General features: G+C 44.7%; 1 protein-coding gene across 4 annotated transcripts in view; it reads left to right on the top strand.

Annotated features, from left to right (window-relative positions):
* Positions 1 to 16,914, top strand: part of RELN (reelin) — a 483,994-nt gene that overhangs the window by 429,623 nt on the left and 37,457 nt on the right. For all 4 annotated transcript variants that reach the window (XM_075599655.1, XM_075599652.1, XM_075599651.1 and 1 more), the window contains exons 47-52: positions 448 to 588; positions 2,615 to 2,792; positions 4,093 to 4,286; positions 13,560 to 13,816; positions 14,919 to 15,073; positions 15,753 to 15,967. In XM_075599655.1, the coding sequence (XP_075455770.1) occupies positions 448 to 588; positions 2,615 to 2,792; positions 4,093 to 4,286; positions 13,560 to 13,816; positions 14,919 to 15,073; positions 15,753 to 15,967 (1,140 nt within the window). The remainder of the gene's footprint in view (positions 1 to 447; positions 589 to 2,614; positions 2,793 to 4,092; positions 4,287 to 13,559; positions 13,817 to 14,918; positions 15,074 to 15,752; positions 15,968 to 16,914) is intronic.

The following is a 16,914-nucleotide window of genomic DNA, read 5'->3' as shown; positions in this document are numbered from 1 at the left end:
CCATTTAGTTCAATAAGTAATTATAGCCTAAATTAAAGAATGCAAATAAATAAACATTTATTGTATCCGTGGCTTACGGTTTTCGGTCTTGGGAGGACCAACACTTTTGCAATACATGTGAGTGGGTGCTGCTGGACTGGATTTTTACAGTTGTAGGGATGCAGGTCTAAGGAGGCAAGATTATCAACCAGTTGGTATTTCCCAAAACATCAGTTTATTCAGCACAATGCAGATTTCTTTTGTTGGTAGGCATCCTTTTTCCGCCGTAATTTTGGAATAGGAATCCATTCATCGGTAATCCAATGTAAAATTGGGTCTCGCGATGAATGCTCTGACCATCCTTTGTCACTGATAGACTAGAATCTCTAAACTCAAAAGGAATCTGGTACCTTTAAGGTAATATATTGTTTAATAAAGGACTCTCTTTATTTTTTTTAATCCCTAAAGATCTCAGGCGACTCGATTCCGTTGGAACCAGCCATCACCTTTTGATAAGCAGCAAACCTGGGCTATTGATAATGTCTACATCGGAGATGGGTGTGTAGATATGTGCAGTGGCCACGGACGATGTGTACACGGAAACTGCGTGTAAGTATGACCCGTGTCTGTCTTAAAACAAAGTTAAATCGCAGTGACTAAAAAGGAACAAGAAGACATCATATTAATTCAAAGCTTACCCACAACAGCTCACCCTAAATAATGAGCCGGACTAAATGTAAGGGGTGCTGGAACTGCAGGAACATTGCTGTGCAAAGGATTCCAACGTTTTGTATCTGTATGTGTCTTGTCTTTACATCTTACTTGTGGCATTATTTTGAAGACCTTTGTGATATGTGCCGTTTGTCACATGCAATGACCCATTTAGTAATCACTAATAATGCATCTTTATAATGGGTTTGTTTAGGAGAGTGGCCAGTTGGTTGTCTTGCTGCCTCTGCTTCTTGTACTTTTTGGAGGCTTTATTAACAGGGAAGAACAGAAGAAGCAGAAATGACTTGGTGACACAGGTGTCCTTTTATAATTACATTATAATTATAAACTACGGACATTTGTAAACAAAATAAATAATACTTTTTAGCCAGATTCCACGCAGATAACAATTTGACCACTGCTAATTTTTGAAACCTGTGACAGATGTTTAACTAGAACAGCGGTGCGCAAACTGTGGGGCGCGACCCCCAGGGGGGGCGCGACACTGCCGACGGGGGGCGCAGGGTTTACAGAGGCCCCGCGCGCTTCCCGAAGGCACTTAAATTAAGTGCCGGGGGAGCTGCAGGGCCTCTGTAAACCTAACTTACCGTGGCTCCGGCGGCTTCCTCCCTGCGTCGCCATGGCAACGCGGCGTCAAAATGACGCTGCGGGGTCATGTGACGTCACGTTGCTATGGCAACGTGACGTCATTACGCCGGAGCGCGGGTAAGTTGGGGTTGGGGGGGGCGCGGAAGTGAGGGGACAGCCGGCAGGGGGGCGCAGGGAAAAAAGTTTGCGCCCCCCTGAACTAGAATATGCATAAACCTCTTTGCACATCTGCATGAACAAAATGCATGATGTTATTCTGTATTTCACTGTCTTCCATTACATAACGGCAATACAATAAAGAGTTGACAGGAGTGTGACTTTCTCTTATCCCTGTTCCATGAATGCTGTCTCCTCTCACTGACTCGTATAACTGATGCGCTCATGATAGGAAATACTAGAAGCATTAGTGTACGATCCCAAGGCAAAGGCCGAAAACATTCTATTCATTTAATTCTGTCATCTACAAGGATTATTTTCCCACGGTCATGGTTGCACACAACAATTACACAACAGACGTTTAATTGCACAATGTAACATGCACTTCATGCTCTCCGTGGCCCTACCTGCAGCATTCAAGTTTTTGATAGACAAGTAACATGTAAAGTTAGCAAAATGCCATAGAGATACAATATATGGTATAGTCCAACAATTACAAATGTACAGATTCAATGTATCAGCTGAGTGCATCTAAGATGCTCTGTATTTTAAAGAAGGTGGCTGCACTCTGATAATAATTAATTATTTATAGATAATATTGCATTTTAATGGGAATTTTTTTTACTATTATTTCAATTTTTTTATGCTTTTCAAGAAAATTGCAAAAGATATAGCTAAAATAGAAGCTTCAGTATACTACAGGCATATCCCGCCTTAATGTATGCAATGGGACCGGAGCATGTATGTAATGCGAAAATGTACTTAAAGTGAAGCACTGCCTTTTTTCCACTTTATCGATGCATGTACTGTTCTGCAATCATCATATTCGTGCATAACTGATGTAAATAACGCATTTGTAACAGGCTCTATAGTCTCCCCGCTTGCGCACAGCTTTGGTACAGGTAGGGAGCCGGTATTGCTGTTCAGGACGTGCTGACAGGCGCATTTGTGAGCTGCCGTTTGCCTATTGGGCGATATGTCCTTAATCGCGAGTGTACTTAAAGTGAGTGTCCTTAAACCGGGATATGCCTGTACACGAGTTTACTTTTACAAAGTTTTCCATTTACTGTGTGTGTTATATATGTTTTATTTGGAACCCATGTACTGTAGGTGTCCGTCTTCATTGAGAGCTAATCTATCATGGGTATTGTGTTCACAGATGTGATGACATTTGGGGTGGAATTTATTGTGATGAGCCAGAGGTTTCTCTACCAACTCAACTCAAGGACACGTTTAACCGAGCTCCATCCAGCCACAACTGGCTGACTGTAAATGGTGGAAAGCTCAGCAGTGTTTGTGGAGCTGTAGCATCTGGAATGGCTCTTCATTTTAGTGGGGTCAGTATGATTATTTTGTGCTTGGTTTACTTTGGGGGTTTTTTTCTGTGGGCTTGCCAATGGGGTGAGTATAAACACTTGTTAGTGGCTTATTCTACATCCACCAAAGCGGCCGAGAAGATGGTTTTCAGACGAAATCTCCCAAAAACGTCAATGGGAAATTTGGGATCGGCTGCTTCAGCAGATACAGAATAAGACCGTTAATGTAATAGTGACTGAGTGAAATGCATTGTGGCCCCTACAGTGCTAAAGAGATGAAATCTTAGATAGAAGGAGAATATTAAAAATCATTTTGTCATATAACATGTTATTAAATACAACCCTGTTTAAAACTACTGTAGATACAGTTAATCTGTGTGGTGTTTATGTTGGAGACAGCAGTCAAATAAATGTTTCAGTATTAGGCAACAATCAGCAAACAGAAAAATGCAAAAGCTTTGCAAATGGCGCCTTCCTATACCATGACCTTAACTCACCATCCTCAAAATATACTGTATGTTTTACAATACAAAGAGATCTTGAACTGGCCCCATTGAAGAATTGTAGCATTTCGCAGTGGTAATGCTGGTGTTGATTTGATACAGACTGCAACGGATTTTAAAAGATTATCAGGAGAGTACGTTATAGATATGTGTAATAGTGACTACAAAGCTTATTCATGTGTACATAGGGTATCACTCACTGCCTTCATCAAATGTACAACTGTGCACATTAACAGTGTAGACCATTTCATGTAAATGTATTTGAACAATAATATGGCTGTATTGCAATGTCCTGAGATCTATGGTACCAACATTTTAATAGTTGATATACTAGTTACTGATCCGATACATTTACTTTGAATGATAAACAATTTAAATGCCCATACTGTTGCGGCCCCTTTTGCCCTCCTCCTACATCCCCGAATTTTTTCGGGGATGTTTTCCGTATGTCCCGCACTTTGCCGCGTTCAGCCGCATTCATGGCTAGACAGCGCTAATAGCACTAAACAATAAAACCGCCCGCGGCGCCTAAAATGGCCGGAACATGCCGCATCTGCCCGCGGTTTTAAAAATCGCATTGAAACGGCCGCACGAGGCTAAAGGCGGCCGCCACTGTAGATAGAATATAGATTTCACTGCAGACATGTTGCTTGCAAGTCCTTAGTATGCTAACTGTCCCCTGTAAAATGAATGATAAATCAGACAGGCTTTTCTGAGAAAACATGTTATTGGAACGTCTTTGATTAAACACATTATCCTTTAAACCATACCGTTGCTAACTGACACGTGGGGTTTGATAATGTGATTTCTCCCCACAGGGATGTAGCCGCTTGTTAGTTTCCGTGGATTTGAATCTCACTAGTGCTGAATTTATTCAGTTTTATTTTATGTACGGCTGCCTAATAACACCTCACAGTCGTAATCAAGGAGTCCTGCTGGAGTACTCTGTGAATGGAGGCATTAGCTGGAACCTTTTAATGGAAATTTTCTATGACCAGTACAGTAAACCCGGGTATGTAACAAGTCCTTTCTATTTTACGGAGCTTTTTTTTTTAATTAATGTTCACAGTTTGTCATGTGTATGCTTTTATATACAGCACATTAACATACTGTACAGTATGTGTGCTTACCTTCAGAGATTTCCAAGGACCAAATGGATGTACTAGCTATAATATTCTGTAAACGTGGGTTTTTGGTTAAAAAAAAAGTAGCTCCTTTTAGTTAGATCCAAGTTGCAATGACCTGTTTATTAGGTTAAAACAAGGTGATTGTTTCTCTTTTATGACAAACTAAGGGGTTGAGTGTGTGCTCCACTTCAGTGTCAAACACCAACCAGACAGCGAATAGAACAAGGAAGATATATATTTTAAAAAAAGAGATAAAACCAAACCCCAGATTCATGGAAAATGTGTTCACTCCCAAATAGACAACTATTATAAAAGTTACATTTTCTAAGTCAATTCCAATTTGGCTTTTGCCCAAATCACTCCACAGTAGCAGCTCTCTTTGAACTGTGCAATGAGATCCAGTGTGAAATGGAATAGGGACAGATGACTAGTGCAATATTCCTAGATATTGCTTAGGCTTTTGATACTGTTGACCACACAGTCATGTTAAAAAAAAAAGTTTCAGTGCCTTGGACCACACATTCTAAACTGGTTTCACTCATATTTATCAGAAAGATCCAATATGTGTCTATCACTGGCTATACCGCTATTCACCTAGATGCTAGATGCAACCTGTGCAGTCCTTGCTATTTTATAGAGAAAACATACAAATGCGCAAAAGAGAATAATCATATAGTCATGTGTAAACGTGATATTGATTAAATTAAATATATCACACACCAAAACCCAAAATCGTGGTGAATAGGTGATTAAAGTGAACTGGTGTTACCAAATGGAAGAGCGTCTGCTGCTGAGTGTTGGGTAGCCCAAGACCCTGATATCTACAAACAACAAAACAAAGCGCAAAACGCTCATCGTGAAATAGTAAAACACAATGTTTATAAAATAGGTGTTTCAAGGTTATGCGTACATCAGATAAGAAGTAAATAGGCACATGTTACCACGAGCTGCGACCAGGAACTGCAGAGGGTTCTCCCATCAAAGGTCTCGCTTCCTATCCCGCACAGTCAGCAGGAGTAGAGCAGCAGCCGATAAGCCAGTATTGAGGGTGCCATGGGGCCGAGGGTGCCATGGGGCTGAGGGGGCTGAGGGGCAGCTGCAGTGCTGCGCTCTGGGGCGGTCCCCCTGTCACGGTTGTGCTCGCCACAAACCAGGGTCAGACCGCGAGGCTGAGGTGGGGTTGTAAAAGCACCGACCTTAGACCGCGCAGGCTGATCCGGATTGCGCAGTTCGTAGTCATAGGTAGCAGAATCAGGATAGGAGAAGACAGCATCGTCGTTGTACAAGCCAGGGTCAGGACAGGAGACATCAGGATAAACTTTGTTCAAGCAAGAGTTCGGCAACAGGTAGTCAGGAAGGCCCCGCTTCAGCTTAGGAGCGCGGGGTTGGCCTCTGCACGTGCGGCGACCATGGCCCATGGTACTGGTCTCAGGAGGTGGTAGGCAGACCAGAGTAGCACACCGCCTAGCTGCACGGGTAAACCAGTGCACAGCGCAAGAGTCCTGAGCGGGCTGGGGAATCCTCCGTTACAGCGCAGGAACCCGGACACGGCCTCTCTATATTAGGGAAAGAGTAGGCCCCAGGAACCAGGAAGCTGAAGATGCAGGGGAATCCTCCGTTGCAGCGCAGGAACCAGGACACGGCCTCTCTATATTAGGGAAAGAGTAGGCCCCAGGAACCAGGAAGCTGAAGATGCAGGGGAATCCTCCGTTGCAGCACAGGAGAAGGAAGCTGAAGACGTAGGGGATACCTTTGCTTCAGTGCAGGAAAGCAGGAATCTGAAGACGTAGGGGATACCTTTGCTTCAGCATAGGAGAACGGAAGCTGAAGGACGCAGGGGAAACCTCCGTATCAGCATAGGAGAAGGAAGCTGAAGGACGCAGGGGAAACCTCCGTATCAGCATAGGAGAACAAGCGAGGGCTTGTGGCAGAACAGTAAGTGACATCCGGAAAGGACTATGCTCGGCAGGGAGCATTGTGGGAAAGCAGTCCTTAAAGGCCAGCGGGCCAATCCCCGGAGGGGGGTGTGAAGGTACTGCCCCAATGAGTGAATACAAGGCTGGATTGCAGTGATAGATTGCACAGCTGCAGTAGATACCAGAGGGAGTGTGTGGCAGTATTGCTTTGGTGAGTGAATCCAGGCTGCAGTAATATCAGGTGAAGTGTTCCAGAACTGCACCGGTCTGCAAGGTAAGGCAACCAGTAAACCGCGGAGCGGATTCCTTACAGTACCCCCCCTTCACGCGAGAACTCCGGGCGAACATGAGCACTCATAGAGTTGGAGGACCGGGAATTGTTGCTGAACCGTCTAGGATTGGGGGTAGAGTCGTGGTCCTGAGACTCGTGGTTAGTCCTTAGTGTACCCCCACCCCCCGGTGAGAACTGCGGCCAGACAGGGCCATCCATGGGTCTCGGGGACATCGAGTTGTTCCTAAAGTTTTTTTAGGTGGAAAGGGGATCCGTAAACGAGCAGTTCCTTGGTGAGTACTGTTCTAGGACATGAGAGTGGTGGTAGAGACATCATTGGTACGTGGCTCGCCCTGCAAAATGTCTTGGAAATCCAGGGCTGTGAAGAACCAGAGAGTTCCAGAGCAGAAACGGCAGAAGAACCCCCACTGGAAGCTCAGTCTTTAATAAAGGAACCGGAATCTAGGATAAGCGGCCCTGATAGTTGATCGAATACGCCAGGAGGAACTTCGGAACAGAAAAAGTCTTGGCTGACCACTGCATGTTGGAATTTGTGAGGGATTTTCCCTCTAGAAGTCTCCCAGGTAATGGTTAGTGAGGGTATAGGCTGGGTGGAAGCATCTCCCGGTATTGGTATGGAAGGTGACAAGGCAAGCAGTAAACCAGGCATAGAGACCGAAATCTTGGGATACGTACAGAGTATTTCCAACTGAGAGGAAATAACAGGGGCAACCGAAAATTCAGAGGGAAAAAAACATGGTTTAGCAGGAGCAGAGAAGCAAACAACAGTAGAGCTCTCCAATACTGGGAAATCCTCAGTGGGAGATAGTATTGTCAGGGAATCAGGAACAGTCCTTGAAATTTTCATATCAGTAGCTTGAGAAAAAGGCAGAGTCCGGGTAGTGGCGGGAGGGAAGCTAACATCAGAAGCTGAAGTCTGTACCTCAGTGACAGGGACCTGAGAGCCAGCAAGCAGCAAGTATGAACTATGAAAACTCTTAATGACAGGCACCTTAGGAGTACAAGGAGTCTTTTCCGAAACTGCAAGGGCCCTAACCACAGGGGTACCTAATCTGACAAAAACATGAATAGGTATGTTTTGTAGTGCAAAATTTCTGATCACAGGACTCCTAACCGGTAGTGAGGGTGTCTGGGTTTGATTAGTGAAAAAATCAGATGTATTGATAAGTGACTTAGAATCAATTACTGAGGTTCTAGATTTGCTGGACATGTGAGAAAAAATACCCTTTAAGACAGGAGCTTTAATTTCTTCCCAGAGTAACCCCATGGTTGCTGGGGCATATTTAGACACAGTACTGAGGGACTGAGTTTCAGCAAAGGCAGGACAGCTAAATAGCTCAGATTTAAACCCCAGGACTTGTAATATAGGCATGGTGGTCTCAGACAGTACTAAGGGAGTGACCACAGATATGCTGATCCCTGGAGGATTAGCCTGGACAGAGAAATCAGGGGGACCCCCAGCCAGGATAACCATTGTAGGAAGAGATTCAGAATCAGAAGGAGAATCATTACCTCTCAGAGTCTCAAAACCAGTAAGACACAATTCAGTGAAAAGGGAAACAGTGTGCAGGCTTTTTACTAATCTATATGAAAAAGCGTCACTTTTGGGGGAAAACCGTGTGTCAGCAAACATTCCTGGGAACACCACATGAACCCCAGGAGGGACATACAGACTACTGTATACTTTTAACCCTAAGCTTAAAGAAGAGAAGAACTCAGACAGTACACGGGGGTTAATCATAACTGTACTGGTCTCTGAAGTAGGTATTTGGTAAGGAATGTCTGGGGAACCAGAAAGGACTGCAGATTCCATAATGTGGGAACTATGCGCTGAAGCAGGGATCACCGCTCTCTGGGCGACAGGCTGGTTCAGTGAAATACCCGGGAGAAGGAACTCTGCGACCAAGCTTAGGGAAAAACCTGACTCCTGAATACATTTAACAGGAACCAGAACTTTAGCCGAAGTCTCCGGAGGCGAAACTGCGGAAACTTGAGCTGAAGCAGGGGATTTATAGCAAAGAATTTCTAAGGACTCCGTAAGGTTAGGGGAATCCTTCAATGCAACCTCTGCTGTCTGACTTGGGAACTCATTCTCTGAGGCTAAAACGAAGGCATTAACTTGGAGGCAGCAAGAATTTACAGGGGTTAATGCAGACAGTGCCTGAGAGTAGAACATAGGTACTCTTCTCTCTGTATTAGGAGAGACAAGGAATCTCTCCTCTGCAGCTAGGGGCGTGACCATGGCTGGCAGAGAACAGGGAATTATCAAAGGAGACTCAGAGAGCTGGCCCACAGGGGTTAATACAGAAATGACCCTGGGAACAGAACTTAGGGATTCTTTCTCTGACGGGGAAAGCGCACAGGACTGCCTAGCAGAGGTTAAAGCTGGAAAACCCTCAAGACCTAAAGAGAGGGATTCAGAGTTAGAAATAGGAGAACTAAGGGACTTATTCTCTGATACTGGAACCTTAGTGTTGGTTAGCGAAACATACGTGTACTCCAGGGGAGCTTCACAGGCCTGATTGGTAGGGGTTAATGTAGACATATCATTAGTGTCAGGGAACCCGGGCACACAATCAGAGCTAGGAACTGTGGCAGTTACTACGTTGGGAGATATTGCTAATGGGTCTGTTTGGTCATCTCCCGGAGAGGGAGATACGTCCCTCGGTTTAGCGACAGGACTGGCAGCAGAGGAAAACCGCCAAAGGACGGCGTTAGCGGCCAGGAGGCGATCCTGTTTTAACAAGCAACTGTCCAATGCCAAGGAAAGTACATGCAGCGTGTCCTGAGCGAGAGCCAACATGACGGAAGGGTTCGGTTGTACTACGGGAATGTCCAATGATAAAGCCAGGGCATTGAGTGTACTACAGGCGTAGGCCAGTTCCACAGGACTCACCTTATCCCCAGTTAAAGGGGAATCAGGGGAGAAAACACTGTTTTCACTGGCCAGAACACTGGCCAGATACTGTTTTAAGTCTCTGAGGCAGTAAGCCTTACAAACAAGATCATTACGGCATTTCTTTTGCAAGGGAGTTAAGCCCTCCGACATAAACGGATCTTCCATCAGGGGTATTATATCGCACAGATAATCATTCTCAAACTGGGACTGGTCTACAGACCGGGACAAGTTTTTAGGAAAAAACTTACCAACCCGCACCTCAGCGGGGTCCGAGTTTGTCGGGCCGAGCATACTGTCACGGTTGTGCTCGCCACAAACCAGGGTCGGACCGTGAGGCTGAGGTGGGGTTGTAAAAGCACCGACCTTAGACCGCGCAGGCTGATCCGGATTGCGCAGTTCGTAGTCATAGGTAGCAGAATCAGGATAGGAGAAGACAGCATCGTCGTTGTACAAGCCAGGGTCAGGACAGGAGACATCAGGATAAACTTTGTTCAAGCAAGAGTTCGGCAACAGGTAGTCAGGAAGGCTCCGCTTCAGCTTAGGAGCGCGGGGTTGGCCTCTGCACGTGCGGCGACCATGGCCCATGGTACTGGTCTCAGGAGGTGGTAGGCAGACCAGAGTAGCACACCGCCTAGCTGCACGGGTAAACCAGTGCACAGCGCAAGAGTCCTGAGCGGGCTGGGGAATCCTCCGTTACAGCGCAGGAACCCGGACACGGCCTCTCTATATTAGGGAAAGAGTAGGCCACAGGAACCAGGAAGCTGAAGATGCAGGGGAATCCTCCGTTGCAGCGCAGGAACCAGGACACGGCCTCTCTATATTAGGGAAAGAGTAGGCCCCAGGAACCAGGAAGCTGAAGATGCAGGGGAATCCTCCGTTGCAGCACAGGAGAAGGAAGCTGAAGACGTAGGGGATACCTTTGCTTCAGTGCAGGAAAGCAGGAAGCTGAAGACGTAGGGGATACCTTTGCTTCAGTGCAGGAAACCAGGAATCTGAAGACGTAGGGGATACCTTTGCTTCAGCATAGGAGAACGGAAGCTGAAGGATGCAGGGGAAACCTCCGTATAAGCATAGGAGAACAAGCGAGGGCTTGTGGCAGAACAGTAAGTGACATCCGGAAAGGACTATGCTCGGCAGGGAGCATTGTGGGAAAGCAGTCCTTAAAGGCCAGCGTGCCAATTCCCGGAGGGGGGTGTGAAGGTACTGCTCCAATGAGTGAATACAAGGCTGGATTGCAGTGATAGATTGCACAGCTGCAGTAGATACCAGAGGGAGTGTGTGGCAGTATAGCTTTGGTGAGTGAATCCAGGCTGCAGTAATATCAGGTGAAGTGTTCCAGAACTGCACCGGTCTGCAAGGTAAGGCAACCAGTAAACCGGGGAGCGGATTCCTTACACCCCCCCCCCCCCTCACATCATGGCCACGCCCCCCCACCCATTTTGGCCACGCCCACCCCCCCGCACCGGAAAAAATCACCGCAGATCGCGGTGCAGTGAATTGCACACGCCGCCGGCAAGCAAGGCGGCCGTGCGGGCGCGTACAGCGGGGCCTTAGCTTTTTATGCATGCAGCTTCAGCCTCTCTGATCTTGATATTATACTGCAATCTGATTTCTCAAATGTCTTAAGCTGGATCATACAAAACAAATCAAAGCGTATACACTCACAAAACAGTAACTATGCTATGTGGGACAAATGCTAAACTTCTAAAGCGTCCACAGACTAAGCTACTAATTAGAGCCAATGCTAACACTAATCTAGTCTCCGTTATCAGCTTTAAATATTTGGTTAGACTCCCATCTAACACCTGCTTTTCATAAGGACACGCTGACATCCAAAACCTATACTAAAACTGTGCGCACGTTATCGGTAATAAATCTTGTCTAAGTTCCATGTTCAGAAAACACATTGCACAAAATATGCTATTGCCAATTATTGATTATGTGGATGTTGTGTATGGTACAGTACCCCAAATACACCCGAGCTTTCAGTCAAGATGCAAGGTACAGTAGAGGCAACTCTTATTCTAACAAAAACCAGTGGCAATTCCCCAAAAGACCCAGGAAACACCCAGGTACATTCTGAATACAAGCCTTAAACTTTCCTTAAACTAGCCCCAGCATTTCTGCATTGGTTAATGGCCTATCAGATTAACAGCGGGGGTCCCTGGCAGTCCCATTCAAACTGAATTGGACTGCCAGGAATCCCTGCTGTGTTAATCCTATGGGTCGTTAGTCAATGCAGAAATGCCTTAAACGTGCCTCAAACTAGCCCAGAACATACCCAGCACATACCCAGCACATACCCAGAATGTAACCCGGCTAGTTTACAGCAAATGTTAGAATAAACGTTGCCTCTACTGTACTGTACATGTTTCCTGTCTCACCTTCAAATACTTTCTGAACAAATGACCTAAGTATCTCAGCAGGCTTCTCACCCCTACAGCACACAACACTTATCACCTAAAATCAGCCTCCAGAAGCCTGCTTATGGTTCCAAGATTCAATATAGAAACCGATCGCTCGTCTTTCCTTCTCTTACTCGGCAACTCTGGATCAATCTACCCGAGCCTCTCAAGCCCTCCACCTACTGAAGATCATTTAAGATTTCTGCTGTTTCTTACTTTAAACATAATAATAATAATAGCATGTTCTTGTATAGCACTGCTAGTTTTACGTAGCGCTTTACAGACACATTTTGCAGACACAGGTCCCTGCCCCGTGGAGCTTACAATCTATGTTTTGCTGCCTGAGGCACAGGGAGATAAAGTGACTTGCCCAAGGTCACAAAGAGCCGACACCGGCAATGGAACCAGGTTCCCCTGCTTCACACTCAGTGCCAGAGTCAGTGTCTTTACTCACTGAGCCGCTCCTTCTCCCTGTTTGTAACAGTAATATTTAATGTTGTCATCGCAATATTCTGTATCCAGGACACACTTGAAAATGAGAGATAACCCTCAACGTATTGTTTTCCTGGTAAAATAGATCCTTTTTAAAATAATTAAAGGTGCATTGTTTTTAGGGGGCCTTACCTTCACAGTTATCATATGAAGCAGGAGCGCAGAGAGGACAAGAGTATTAGGCAAAAAATCCACCTTTAATAGCACACATTACATACATAAACTTACAATCAAGTGCTCCTGCATGTACGTTGGGGACCTCACACCAATCCGACGCTGCCACTGCGCAGACCTCCTTCCTAGTACACTACAGTCACCGCCGGAAACAGGAAACCGGACGCGAACTCAGTAAGTGACTGGAGGCTAGGCGGGCAGTCTCGCAAGAGTGATCGTAGTGTACTTTATATGCTTTATATGTTTTTGGGACGGTAATTGCCCGGCTGATCACCGGAGATTGGAGGAGCAGCGGGAGGAAGAAGGCAACCGGAGGAGAACAGGCGAGCGCAGCCTCATAATTGTGGAACTGAGCTTCACAGTTATCATGCTGAGAAGCAACATTAAGAATCACTAGGAACGTTCAACAGGCTTAGACGACATGAACTTGGAGCATACATCAAAAGACATCATTAGGCAGTGGCCACCCAAGTGCTATCCCTCTTCCCCGCTTTATACTAAAAAAGAGAATGAGGAAGAGCGCTCAGTGTTCTCAGTAACACTGTAGAGAACATCACAAATAGCAACCATGCAGTACCTTGCATTGCAATGGTCTGCAGATTGGGACTACCTTTACAAGGAAGACTTTTGGATTGTCTGAGATGTATACAAATGTGCTGTATTTTTATAAAGTGCTACATGGTTATTTTCATAGAGAGGTAAGGGAAGGAAAAGTAACTTAAAACTCCCCTTCCAATTCTGGCACTCAATCTTTAATGTCTTTGGGACATTATTCTATATCAATCGAAGCAGACGATCGGGCCGTTACCGGACGAAAGTCCCCATGAAAGTCAATGGAGAATTATGGCCCAATACTGGCCAATTGGCCACTTTTGCTGGTACACAGTAGGATAAGCCTTAGCTTCATAAAGATTTAAATCAAATAACGCCATACAATATGTTCTTAAACAATGAATTTCTTTCCTATTATCTCCTTGTAGCTTTGTAAACATTCTCTTGCCACATGACGCCAAAACAGTTGGCACTCGTTTCCGCTGGTGGCAGCCAAAGCACGATGGGCTGGACCAAAACGATTGGGCTGTTGACAATGTGCTGGTGTCTGGTTCTGCTGACCAGAGCACCGTGATGCTGGATACGTTCAGCAGTGCCCCGCTTCCGCAGCACGAGCGCACGCCCGCTGATGCAGGACCCACGGGCAGAATAGCTTTTGATATTTTTGGCGAAGAAAAAACCACAGGTAAAAACATTGAAACCGTTTCCATGTCGACTGATGTATTCTAAGGCTGTCTATTTTGGGGGGTTTATATGGATCTTTCACAGTTCTCTAGTTAGGCCGCGATTATACTTGGCACACGTGCGAAACATGCACTAGGCGGACACGTCACGCTGCTGGTTCGCTCTCATTGGCTGAACCGCTCATGTGACACAGCCGTCGCGCAGAAATGGCCAAATTGATTTGTATTTGCAAAATTCGCGCACGCGGTCGCTCTGCACGCTCGCGTGCACTATGAGCGACCTGATTAAGGAACATACATTTGTGTTTGCGGAGCGCGATGACGCGCGCACGCCACAAGTATAATTGCGGCCTTAGAATTGACGGATACGTACAATAAATCCATGTCTTGATATTTTGGGATTGGAGGCATAATAATATGAAGTGAGTTGCAAAGGATAATAAAGAGAGTGTATACTAGGTCTTCAGCTTGTAATAATATACCCTCTGTTTCTCATTTTCTCCTAGCACTAAGAGCATGCTCAGTGCTATCACTTGGTAACATATATAGGTACAAAACGTCCTTGCTCACAATAGCTTATACTGCAGACCAATCTTTTATATGCAAGGCTGAGTGGCCTGGTGTCTGAGCCTGCAAAGTTGACAGATTCAAAAATGGTTCTGAGCACTGAAGTATTTTATAACTGGTATTAATAATAATATTATTATATTAATAATAGCAATTACATCACACTTTTCAATACCAACCTCTTAACAACAACTCATCCATGTAGCCACCTCTCTGATGTCATATAGCGTGTGGATAGCACATTTTTATGATTTTCAAGACCTCTGAAAGAGCGGTTACAGAATATAGCATTCTTTTTAAAATTGTTTATAGGTGAGCAGGTCCAACAGAAGATGATAACTGTTCCCCTTGTATTTTACAATGCTCTAAAATCAAGTTCTCCTCTTCTTTAGCATACTTCCTAAAACTCTATGCACTGTAGTTATAGTGGAACATGAACATTTAGACCTAACTATTAACATGTACAAACTCCGCTATGGTTTGATTTAAGTGCCAGTGTACTTATGAAGCAATCATGGTTTTTGTGTTGTTTTCAAGTGAACGAGCATTGGTTGTTCCACGAGGACTGCAGTATTGAGAGATTCTGCGATTCTCCGGACGGTGTTATGATTTGTGGTGGCCACGATGGCAGAGAAGTGTATACGGTGACCCATGACCTTACACCCGCTGAAGGCTGGACCATGCAGTTCAAGGTAAAATCCTTATCAATTTGTACAAACAGAAACCTTCCCCATTTTCTATTTTACAAACGTTTTGCTCAGTGTGAAACAGATTCTCTGAGAAAGCATTTAGATCTTGCAATATCCAGCGTGGCTTTTTCTTCCGAATACCGTATATAACTCTAAAACTGTTCTGTGGATTAATACTGACTACAACCATTATAGAGTTTGTACTTAGAATTGTTTGTATTTGAGTTCATATTAACAAATATTAGCAATGATTACTCAAACTTAATTTTGCTAATAGATGAAGATTACAAAACTCCAAACTACAGACATTGTAGTAATATCAGTAATGCCTCTGCCAAGTGTATAACGATTGTATGTTTAGTAGTGTGAGTGAAATGAATGAGTTACTTCCTCTCTCTTCCTTTCTTAGATCCTCCATGTGTATGTTTTATATGATCTCATTTCTCAGGAATAGGTTAGAAGGAGCCTTGGTGTATGAAATCATATGGGTAAAAACAGGAAAAGATGGCATGCAATGTTGTGGAATTCATTAGTGCTAATTTCTGGGTTATGTTGCTGTACATGCTTCTCCATAAATGGCTACTTCTGTGTTTTCCTCTTTCGATTGCAGCTATATAGTTTATCATGAATAGATTGTTACAATGTAGCGTGTTTAATCCACGTGTGTTTATTGGTATATTAGATTTCTGTTGGCTGCAAAAGCTCTGAGAAGAATGTTCAGAACCATGTACATGTGCAGTATTCCACTGATTTTGGTGTGAGCTGGAACTACCTAGTGCCACAATGCTTACCCGCTGATCCAAAATGCTCAGGGAGCGTCTCACAGCCATCGGTATTCTTTCCAACTAAAGGATGGAAGAGGGTGATCTATCCACTGCCCGGTAATCTCATTAGCAAGTAAGTGTTAATCCATCATTGCCATTCTGATATATTTTTTTAATTCCTTATGATATCCAACTTCTTCATGTTACTGCTATTTACACAAACCAGTTATATTTTGGCCTAAACTACTGATGTAGCAAAGCTTACCGTTCTCGTTGCCATGGCTGCTCGCAAGCATCCGGAAGCACGGACCCTCGCAGCGCGATCATGGCAGACACTGTGCCCAGTGCCACGGCCGTTTGCTCTTCCGTCCGCGGTGCCGGGGACAGTAAGTCTTGCTACAGTACGTCTGTAGATACAGTAGCCATTTGGTATTATAAAGAAAGTTTAAGGTGCAGGGGGGTAGTGGCTACACTGTATGTGTTCTGTGTCCGGGTTTACCGTACTGATATTTGGTGTGTAGGGGAAGGACAGTTACTTAACTATTAAACAACCAAAAAGGGAAAACAAAGATTTTCAACACTGATGCCCTTGTTCAATGTGCTGAGAAGTCACTGCCCCGTGCAGAAGGTTAATTTAGTTCTGTTCATTGCAATGGCGCTGAACTCTTCTGCCGCACAATGACTTCACAGCATGCTGAAGTCAATAGCGTGTGATAGCGTCCCGATTGGCAGTATTGTAGAATAATGAATGGCACCCAAAGGCTATAATTTCCAAATGTTTGGACCGTTTCCCATAAGATGGGATCCCACCGTGTACAGTAGTAATGGTTCTGCTATTGATATCTTAGGTCCTACAATGTGGTACTGTAACCGCGGGCTGTGAGTCACAGATTGGAAAGCAATGAGAAATCCCATACAGTATTATTCATACCAAAAATATTTTACCGTTGATTTGCAATAATGACTGAAATCTAAGGCAGGGAGGCATATATAGGGCTGATATACAGTAGGTAGTATGGATGTTTCCATACAGTTGTAAATAGCTGATGGTGATAGAGTTGCTATTTCTAAGCTATAGTT

This window comes from Ascaphus truei, chromosome 5 (genome assembly GCF_040206685.1).
Source record: "Ascaphus truei isolate aAscTru1 chromosome 5, aAscTru1.hap1, whole genome shotgun sequence".
NCBI classification, from domain to species: Eukaryota; Metazoa; Chordata; class Amphibia; order Anura; family Ascaphidae; genus Ascaphus; species Ascaphus truei.
Note: the sequence above shows the minus strand (reverse complement) of the source record. Positions and strands in the feature narration are given on the sequence as shown.